Source organism: Aphanomyces invadans (genome assembly GCF_000520115.1).
Source record: "Aphanomyces invadans strain NJM9701 unplaced genomic scaffold supercont1.1, whole genome shotgun sequence".
Classification (NCBI taxonomy): Eukaryota; Oomycota; class Saprolegniomycetes; order Saprolegniales; family Verrucalvaceae; genus Aphanomyces; species Aphanomyces invadans.
In genome coordinates this window covers 2,013,799-2,023,562 of record NW_008580146.1, presented here as the reverse complement: position 1 = coordinate 2,023,562, position 9,764 = coordinate 2,013,799, and the positions used below count along the sequence as shown (strand labels likewise).

At 55.2% G+C, this 9,764-nt stretch overlaps 4 protein-coding genes across 5 annotated transcripts; 3 read left to right on the top strand and 1 right to left on the bottom strand.

Annotated features, from left to right (window-relative positions):
• Window positions 1-1,946: 1,946 nt before the first annotated feature.
• H310_00628 (hypothetical protein) lies at window positions 1,947-5,045 on the bottom strand. The gene is made up of 7 exons (XM_008863475.1): window positions 4,898-5,045; window positions 4,659-4,852; window positions 4,475-4,605; window positions 4,369-4,427; window positions 4,242-4,314; window positions 3,977-4,192; window positions 1,947-3,924 (listed from the first exon to the last, which is right to left on the bottom strand). Exons 1-7 carry the CDS (start codon window positions 5,003-5,005, stop codon window positions 3,686-3,688), a joined length of 1,020 nt encoding a protein of 339 aa, XP_008861697.1. The 5' UTR covers window positions 5,006-5,045; the 3' UTR covers window positions 1,947-3,685.
• Window positions 1,960-3,718, top strand: H310_00629. Of its 2 annotated transcripts, none has more exons than XM_008863477.1 (2): window positions 1,960-3,050; window positions 3,108-3,718. In XM_008863477.1, exons 1-2 carry the CDS (start codon window positions 2,066-2,068, stop codon window positions 3,173-3,175), a joined length of 1,053 nt encoding a protein of 350 aa, XP_008861699.1. In that variant the 5' UTR covers window positions 1,960-2,065; the 3' UTR covers window positions 3,176-3,718. The 2 variants fall into 2 exon arrangements, with proteins under 2 accessions (XP_008861699.1, XP_008861698.1); XM_008863476.1 differs by having other exon boundaries at window positions 1,960-3,060; window positions 3,108-3,712.
• Window positions 5,046-5,417: 372 nt separating the features above from the next.
• Window positions 5,418-7,113, top strand: H310_00627 (hypothetical protein). Its single transcript, XM_008863474.1, has 2 exons — window positions 5,418-5,624; window positions 5,689-7,113. The coding sequence occupies exons 1-2, from the start codon at window positions 5,466-5,468 to the stop codon at window positions 7,081-7,083; spliced, it is 1,554 nt and encodes a 517-aa protein (XP_008861696.1). The 5' UTR covers window positions 5,418-5,465; the 3' UTR covers window positions 7,084-7,113.
• Window positions 7,114-7,485: 372 nt separating this feature from the next.
• Window positions 7,486-9,484, top strand: H310_00626 (hypothetical protein). The gene is made up of 3 exons (XM_008863473.1): window positions 7,486-7,705; window positions 7,753-8,433; window positions 8,491-9,484. The coding sequence occupies exons 1-3, from the start codon at window positions 7,547-7,549 to the stop codon at window positions 9,226-9,228; spliced, it is 1,578 nt and encodes a 525-aa protein (XP_008861695.1). The 5' UTR covers window positions 7,486-7,546; the 3' UTR covers window positions 9,229-9,484.
• Window positions 9,485-9,764: the final 280 nt, after the last annotated feature.

The following is a 9,764-nucleotide window of genomic DNA, read 5'->3' as shown; positions in this document are numbered from 1 at the left end:
TGGAGAACAAAGGTGGCAATCAGTTCCGACTTCCTCATCTTCGCAAGGATGCCTTGCGCCGAGCCGGGACCCCAGTGGCCAACGTGTCCTGCCCTTCGTCACTTTTGCTCTGAGCGTGCCGTCGTTTTTAACCAATAACATGCATGGATTTCATTTTTGAGCCAATCAAATTGAAAAGTTGCCAGTAAAGTGGTAAAAGTGTGATTTTCAAATGTTGCCAGTAAACTCGAACAGAGGAAGTATAATTGTCATTCTTTTAGACCAATTGTAGTGCATATGCAAGAATCACTGTGATTGACTGACTGAAATGCTTCGAGTTATAGCCAATCAAGTTGGACTAACTCATGGAATATAAATAGATTGATTTTTATTCGGCCTCCAAGCATTTTCAGTATGGAACCATGCCGGCTTTTTCCGGGTTCATGGAGCCACGAGCTGTCGACGTTGTTGGTCTGTCCTCTGGCAGTGACGCGCGCTCATGCACCTCCCACGATATATGTGGTGATGTTGTGCAGGTGAATGATGTCCTGCTATTTAAAGTTGAAGTCGTGTACAGTGAGCACCCACGTCAGAGCGGGCAACTGCACGGCCAGTATGTGTGAAACAGAGGCCGGGCGACCGCGCCACGGCAGCCTTCAGCTTCTCGTGATCGCGGACCCAGCGGAGTACTTGGTTGCCTTGCACGCCGTACTACTTAGCGAGCATGTAGACGCTGGTGCTGTCGCGAAGGTGCTGTTTCACCACGTCGAGTTTTTTCGTGACTGTGGGGTGCCGTCTTTTGCGGTTAGCGCGAGGCTTCCACAAGCTCGCACGACGTTACCAAACAATGACTGAGCGGGAAGTTTGGATTTCAAACTTTAGTTGTATTTCGATCCAATCTAAGAGTGCCACCCATGACATCCCAGAATTGGTTTTGTCGTTGTCTTGCACCAAGAACCTGATCTTAAATCCTACATTTTTCATGGTGCAGGAGTACGACAAATACGGTATATCATTTCGTGAAGGTCGGTCGGTACCAGGAGACATCGCGCAGGTCACAATACCACCCCCTCCTTACCCAAGTTGAGAAGACGACTTCAACCATCTTTGCTGCCCACACAACCGACCTCGGTCCGTGTAGCTTTAACTCACCCCTGACAAAGCCAACATGCCCACCATGCACACGTCGGACCTCTTACCGTCACACCCTCGAATCAACTGAGCGCCCGAAATATTGACTGTTTTTGGCCCACATTATTTTTTCATATTTTGTTTGTTCTTTGAGATATAATTCATCACAAGCATACCTTGGGCTTGATACCACCACTTTCAGAACCAATTCGAAATTTGAGGTGATCGAGTCGAATATTCCCGTATTTTTGATTTTGATTTGGATTTGTGTGACCTGGGCTATTTCGATGGGATGAAATTCGTACACTCCCTTGAGTCCGTCCTGTCGACTCTGTCGACTCTAGATATACATCAACACTCGTAACGCGAAAACGAGTTGTGGCATGCAACGACGAGCGCGGCAACACTCCATTTCGCAAGCATGTTCATTCTGAACATCGGCTGGCGTGCCTTAAACCACTAGTGCGTGTCGACTTGAGATGGCTGTCCGATGTGGCACCTGTGCCCTGGACAATCTCACGTGCAACCCCCCATCTCTCAACGTCAACAAAAATCCTTCTCTGCCTTTTGCCTAGTCATGGACGTAATGTGCAACTCGAATGTCCTACGCAGCAACTCATCGCCAAAGATGCTACGAGAGCTTCTTACGACCAGCAAGCTCACGTGTGCATGGGCGATGTCTCCATCGGCACCAGAGTGTGCACCAGAGAATGCCGACGAGAATCATGCGCCACGATGTCCTATGGTCCACAATTTCCTCGAATTCCTTACTTGCGTAAAAACTTCGCAAGCATTTTGCAAAAAGAGCAAAAATAGAACGAACAGCCAATCAGGGACGTGAAAGCCAGTCGCAACGTCTCCCGCACAATTTTCCGCGCAAATCTTGTTCACAACTGTGTACAGCCGCCACCCGCGACCGCTTGTGACCGCTTCCCACGACAACAGTTCTCTCGTCATGGACTCTGCCTTTATGCACGACGAGAAGACCGTCTTCGACTTCAACGATCTCGTGCTTGGATCTATGGGGGACGCGGCGGGCCTTGAAAACGTATTGAGTGAAGAGAGCTTGGACGATGGGTCGTCGTCGTCGACGACTTCAGGAGGTCTTGGCAAAAAGCGGAAGTACGTCAACCGCCAAAAGCTCGAGCTCGAGTACCTCCGAGACACAGTAGACGCGCTACAAAAGCAAATGGACTTTCTTGGGAACATGCAGGCAAACCAACTGCAATCGGGATCCGAGTGGAAGGACCTTGCCGCCGAGCAGCAGATGCAAACCCAACTTGCGTTCATGGAGAACGCGCGGCTCCGCGCAGCTTTGCAAGAAGAACTCGCGTTTGCCGAAACGCTGGCGGGCATCGTGCGCAAGAAACCCCGAGTGCTCGACCTCCCGTCTACGGCCAGCAACGCGTTGCGCGATTTTAAACTCGTGGCAGACGTTGAGGCCCGGCACACTGCAATTCACGCAATTGCTGATCGTGAGTACAACAAAGTTCTGCACAGTATCCTGCAAAGCGAGTCTGCGGACAGATCGTCTCCAGCAGCTCAGACAGTCAAGTCCACGACTGTAAAGTACCTCGACGATGGGGTCGTGCCTGGCATCGTCATCGAGAGTTTCAACCGTCTCATGTTTCCGCACGTTCCTCACCACATCTTGGGCTATGCCCTGTGGAGTTTTCTCAATGGAGATATTGGCGACGTCACCCATGCTGCATCCGGTTCTTCTTTCGAGCGTCTCGCCTCTGTCGGCGACGACGTCGTGTACATGAAGAGCCGATGGCGAATTGGCAACCACCACAGCGACAGTGCCGACAAGGACCTTTACGCGGAATCGAGGCTTCTCATCAAGCGATTCATGGAGGACACACGGCACATTGTCGTGTGGCGGAATATCATTGAAGACGCCTTGGTCCCGCTTGATGCTACAGCCCTCACGTTTCACGGTAGCGGCTGGTATCGTGCTGATGTGCATAAACTTCTTTGACGGCAGGCTGTGGTAGGGCCATGGTTGAGCAGCATACGGATGGCACTATCGTCACGTTCTTCACCGAGATCTCGACGCCGTTGACACATGCCACTGTGTCGCCGACTCATGTCAACGCGTCGGGTGTCCTTGGGGCCAGCACGCCGACTGACGCATTGACGACAGCGGAGGACGCGCTCGTGGACGAAGACACGTCGTTTCAAGTGGGTCGGTTTACCGACTCGATCTTGTCGGCGTATCGAAACGCGTACCGCCGGTTTGAGCACGCGTCCATGCAAGCGTGGAGACAAATGCAAAAGGCCGATCCGTCCGCTAGCCTCGCGTCGGCGTTCCTTGCCGGAGGGGGTCGTGGTGGCGACCTACGAGAGAAGGCTGCAGTAAAACCAGAACACTAAACCTCTATTTAGCACACGTTCTTGCGACGTTCGGTCCCGTCACACCGCTGCCAAGTGAATTCGAATCGTCGGAAGTGTACGTGAGCGCTGCTCCAAGGACGCTGTCACCAAGGCGGGTGCCGTGTCCATCCCTGCCCCACCGACCCCATCAAGCACATAGGCGCTCGGGGGGCTTTGCAGATTGCCACCTTTGATCATGTTAACGAATGAATGGTCCTAATGGCGCCGCCGAGAGTAGTTTGAAATGCATGCCAGACAAACACATCCATCGATCTGGTCGCTCGTGGACCTGGATGAGGTGTCGGTCCGTTGTTGCGTCGTAGTCGGCGACACACCCGTCCACGTATGGAAGGTCCAGAACGGCCACGTTGGTTTGGCGTCCCGACGTAGTTGCTCCGACGTGCGTGAAGATGCGGATGCGCGAGTGAGTCTGTAGTTCTAGAGCAAGCACCAGCCATTTTCACCACTCCAATTAGCCGCGAGTCCGTACCGCTGCCCCAGCAAATATGCGAGCCACCGTAGTAGTACCGCACGAGCGTTGGTGTGGGAGTCCAGTCGAGGTCAGTCTCGTCGGGCTCGGCTTCCGGCTCGCTGCGGTACAGGCCGCGCCCGTGCATTTCATTTCGAAGGAAGGGACCGTCCCACGAGCTGCCGTCGTCCCAATGGTAGCGCCCATGGCCGTGCATCCATCCATTCATCCACATGCCTGCGCTCATCATGACGTTGGGTGGCATGCGACAACTGCATCGCCCGACCTCGGTACCGCACAAGGAGCACGGGGGGCAGCAGCGGGTCTTGCTGCGATACATCGCAAACGTACAGCGTTCCCTACCCACGGCGGCTTTGAGCTCAGGTTCGATTATGAGAGGGAGGGTCGCCGACCTCTCCATGTGGAATCCAAACTCTGTCGCGATCGCACACTTGGCCTTCATACTTGTCGCCTAACGTGGCATAACGTCACATGGGGCCGTCCTGTGACGGCTCTCACCGTTGTCGTAGCGAAGTACTTTCATCGTTGCATGTTTTGCCGCCACTGCCTGCACCTCAGCGTCAAGGGCAGCCCGTGCCGCGTCCGCTTTGAATCGCGCCCGCAGGTGCGACGAGCTATCGTGAATGTACCTACAAGGCTCCGCTCCGTGAAGGGTCTGCCGCCATGGACGTGATGTACTTACGCGGTCTTGGCGACCGCAAACGCGTCCCTTTCGTCGTGGAACCGGCGTTCGAAGTCGACCCAATGGTCGGAAGACAAGCATAAGTTGAACATGGACACGGCTTTGGATTCGACTCCGTGGCCCATGAGCAATGCTCCTGCCGCTTGGAGCACCGTGCTCCCAGGGACTTTTTGCACCACACTGTCGATCGTTTTCTACAATGGACAGCTGAAGGGAATGGGCGCAAGAACGACACACACTTGTTTGAACGGGTATTCGCGCCACGGAATCACCGAACTATCCTTGTGGTATTCACGTAGGGGATCGAATGGGAACTCGAGGGTTGTGTCGATCTTGGACGTATACATGGTGGCGGCGGCCGTTGCGCCGATGCCGCGAAACCTTCCCCGACGCTGGTCCTGACTTGATCAAACTTCCACGGAAGTTCCTCCAACCACGATTGGCTATATTTCTTGTATTTTATCCAATGAAATCACACGAAAGCTATGCAACCCTTGAACTCACAATTCTATGCTAGCCCTGCCAGCCCCTGTGAGCTCTCCGGCATGCGCCATTGCTTTCGCCAGCACCTCAAGGCAGACGACGTCTGTCGAATCAGCGCGAGGGCCTTTTTGATCGATATACAGAAGAGGTTGGCGGCCCAGTTCTGGTTCGACAATGGTCTAGGTTTGATTGGTGTTCCGATTGGGACGTCGATGTGATTGGGCACAGCCACGCAAAAACCGCATGTAACATCTCGGCACAACTTTTTATGCGGCGAGGTCGCTCGTCGGTGCCGCCACCGCCAGTTTACAAGTTGCTACGGGAATGCCATCCACGGCCGTGGAATCGTCGCCGCTCCTTTGTCGGTTGAAATGCGTGCAGCCAATATCGCCGTGGCGCGTCTGGCATTATGCAGCCCCAGGCCATCGCTTCTTCCTCCTTGTCTTGATCTGCTTCATCCCGTTTGGTGGCCATTTTGTCAAGGTCCGTGATGCCGCCGTAGATGATGGCCGCCACATGGAAGGCTGATCCTTGATTGTGGATGTAGAACGAAATGAGCTCGCTGGAGCCGTTTTTGCTAGGCGACGCGGCCTTTCCCATCTCGAACACCATGTACGGCGCGTTGAACTCGGCCGTATCGATCCCGAACATGATCATCCCGTTCCTCGGCGGCCGCCTTCTTGACAACCAAGGCCACAAAAGCGTCCTGTACTTCCTCTTGCTCATGTGCATTGGCCAAGCCATTTTCACGTATGCGATGGGTGCACGCATCTACTGGCTTGCCCTGGCTGGGCGCGTCGTCTTTGGGCTTGGTGAAGGGAGCGTTGTTGCCGGCTCCCGCGCCATTCTGTCGTACTGGTTTGATCGATCCGAACTCACATTTGCAATGGGCATCATGATTGCTACAACCAACGTGTCCAAGATGCTGGCCAAGGCGACGGTGGCTCCGTTGTCGCTGTACTTTGGCAGCTACGTGTTTGGTCTCTGGTATGGCTTTGTCGTGTGCGTGGTGTCTTCCATGCTTGCGCTTGTCGTGGTCAAGTTGTCGCGGTCGCTGCGCGCGCTTCGGCGGTCGATTCGCGCGCAGCGGGCTGGTGGCGGGGACATGTCCGCCCTGATTCATCCCAAGCTCAGCTGGCTCACGGCGTTTTGCACGAGTGGTGGAAACCACCACCGGGATCGCTCCAAGTCACGCAAGTACGACCCCATGGCGGCGTTGCAGCCCGTGCCATCCTCACCGAGAGACTTTTCGATTGTGTTTTGGCTCGTCGTCGTGCTGCACGTCGTATTCATCAACGCGTTTCACTTGTTTCAAAACATCTCAAGCAGCTACTTCCATCAAGTCCACAGATATTCTGTTGTCGACGCGGGGTATGTGAGCTCGCTGTCGCACACGTTTGTGCTCGTCGCGCCATTTGTCGGGCTCTTCATCGACTACGTCGGCGGCCGCATGATTGTTGTGGTTGTGTCGTGCTTGCTCGGCGTCGTATCGTACGCGCTGCTCGTGTTCACGTCGTGTCCACCGTTGGTTTCGATGCTGCTCTTCTCGTTGTGCTTGGCGGCGACCCCGACCATCCTCATGGCGAGCATCCCGCTCTCGATCGACAAGGGTCGGTTTGGGCTCGCGTTTGGCCTCGTCGAAGTGATCGACGGCGTCGGCGCGTTCCTCGGCAATGTCGGTCTCGGCTACCTCCGCGACACGTCGGGCTCGTACGATGCCGTCATGTACTTGTTGCTGGGCTTGACGTCCCTGGGGCTGGTGCTGAGTATCGTGCTGGCATGGGTTGACAACCTCTATGGCGGCAATCTTTCGTCCGCCACCGTCAACATCCCCCTCGTCGCCCCCAACACCCCCCCTGGCATCGTGTCGCCCATCAGTACATCCGACAGCGATTCCATCGACACGATTCCAGTTGTGTCATCGTCGCGCATATATTTATAATGTACAATATGTCTTACAGCTGTGCTGTGCATGCACAACACTCTACTGTTTACATCCCGCTTGAATACGGGCTCAACTCCATGCAGGTTGATGGGCCAAGGCATTACAACACCCATCGAGTTTGGTGGATGGCACTGCGCTGCCAATGTTGCCGTTTGGAGCTGCGTCTGCGGATGGAAGGGAGGTCGAAAATGGCCATGTGACCCTCTGTCTCGTGCAGGAGTGCACCTCCCCTTTGCATTCAGCAGACCCTTCCAGCCACTTTTCGCCAGTCGGGCTCTCAACCATCCCGTGTTAGGCGTACAAGATAGATCGTGCACGCGGACTTGCCTATGTGGCCAGCCCTGGACTGGGTGCTCGTATTCCACTGCAGGCATTATTCCATGCTGCAACAGTTACATGTGCGTTTAGTTTCGACGGTGGTTCCAAGCACCGCCGAACCGCCGCGATCGGAGCTCTGTGGATGCGGACGTCCGAGTCGACGCGGTTGCTGGCGTCGGCGGCACCGCTTCCCGTGGCGTTGGCGAGGTCGTGGGAATTTTGGCAGGTCGGGTCGCCGTCATTTCGCTACTTTCTCCTCGTTTTGCTATCGCTCATTCCATTCAGCGGCCACTTTGTCAAGGTACGAACGAGCAACGCCATCGTTGGCCAACGCCGCTGCCAACGTAGAACCAAATGACGAGCATCCAGCAGCTCATGCTGGACGACGCGACGTTCCCCATCACAAACACCATGTTCGGCGCGCTCAATTCGGCCGTGAGCGCCCCCAGCATGGTGATTCCGTTCCTCGGCGGCCACATGCTCGACGTGCAAGGCCACTTAAGCGCTGTCTACTTTCTCCTGGTCATGTTTGCCGGTCACGGGGTCGTCACGTATGGCCTGGCGACGCACACGTTTTGGCTCGCCCTTGTCGGTCGGGTCGTGTTTGGCATTGGCGAAGGAAGCGTGGTAGTCGGCGCGAGGGCGATGGTGTCGCACTGGTTCGACACGTCCGAGCTGACGTTTTCGATGGGCGTCTTGGTTGCGACGACGAGTGTGTCCAAGATGCTGGCCAAGGCGACCGTCGCCCCCATCGCCATCTACTTTGGTGGGTACATCTACGGCCTCTTGTACGGATCCGTCATGTGTATGCTGTCGGGTGCGGCCGCCGTACTGGCGACGCAATACATTCACACGTTGACGAACTTGAGCGCGTTGGCCCAGGCGAGCCCTGGCCTCCCCCCCGTGGAAGAACCTGACAAACTTGCTTGGCTCAGCAAGTACTTGCAAGTGCGGCCCGCGCACCACCGCCGCACCTCAATCGGGATCGGTGTGTCGACCCTCGCCCCGTTGAAAGGCTTTCCCCTCATGGTACGACTACAATGTTGCCGATGACGTGGTTGGCGTGACGACGATTGGCATGGGTAGTTCTGGGTCCTCGTCATCGTTCATGTCGTGTTCATTAACGTGTTCCATCTCTTCCAAAATATCTCGAGTAGTTACTTGTACCAAGTGCATGGGTACTCGGTCGTGTCGTCTGGGTTTGTCAGCAGCATCTCTCACGTACTCGTTCTCTTGTCGCCGGTCGTGGGGCTGTGGATCGACTGCCTCGACGGCCGCATCCATGTCATTGTGACGTCAGCGATCCTCGGTGTGCTCGCGTATGGGCTGCTCCTGTTCACGACGACTCCCCCCGTCATCTCGCTGCTTTTGATTTCGTTTTGCCTGGCGTCGACTCCGGCCGTCCTCATGGCATGCGTACCGCTTACGATCTCGAAATCGTGTTTTGGTCGTGCCTTTGGCATTGTCGAAGTGATCGACGCGATCGGGTCGACCTTGAGCAATGTCCTCGTCGGATACTTGCGCGACTGCACGGGCGACTACACCGCCGACATGCACCTCTTTTTCGGCCTCGCGTGGGTTCTCCTCGGTGTTTGCATTACCCTGGGCCTCCTCGACCATCGACATGGCCACGTGCTGTCATCGACAGCCCACACAACGACAGCGACCGATTCAACTACACCATGCCCAGTCTCCCTACGCGCCCGACATGTGTCTTTGTCCTGCGACGACGCCGACGTGTGCGTTGACTTTGCGCGAACGCTGTACGACACCAGTGATCATGAGGAAGGGGACGATGAAGCTAGTGGTGTCGTCGAATTATAGGTTCGACTTCTCACAACAGTAATGATGGGTCGAAGTCATTGGCTAGAGGTGCTTAACAGTCTCGGTCAGTGCGACGCCACAGCATTTCGACCCTTCAGCGTCCAACTTAGATGCGTGTGGCCCACTGTCAACATCACGGCATGCAGACCGGCGCCGCCAAGTTGGGTTGTCCGCAACCTCGACTTGTGTGTCGCAGTCACACCCGGCTAAGGGGCTTTTCGGAGCGAATTTTGCGTCAGTGACTTTTGAATAGGCAGCCAATCAAAATCGTTTTCATCGGTTTTTGCAAAAGTCGCTCCAGACGACCTCGAGGAGGACTTCTGAGTTCTGACAGTTTTACTGGATAAAAATCGGTATTTTCTTCATGAATTGAATGTTCAATTTTCAATGGACGTCCTCCCTGTGGTGTGCTCCATTGTGGCCATTGCGGTCACAATTGCTGTGCTTGACGACCGCACCATTCCATCTGAGCGCAGGAACACGTATATTGTTGATGGTGTCTCTGTGTGGCGCAAGATCAAAGCCAGTGGTGGTCA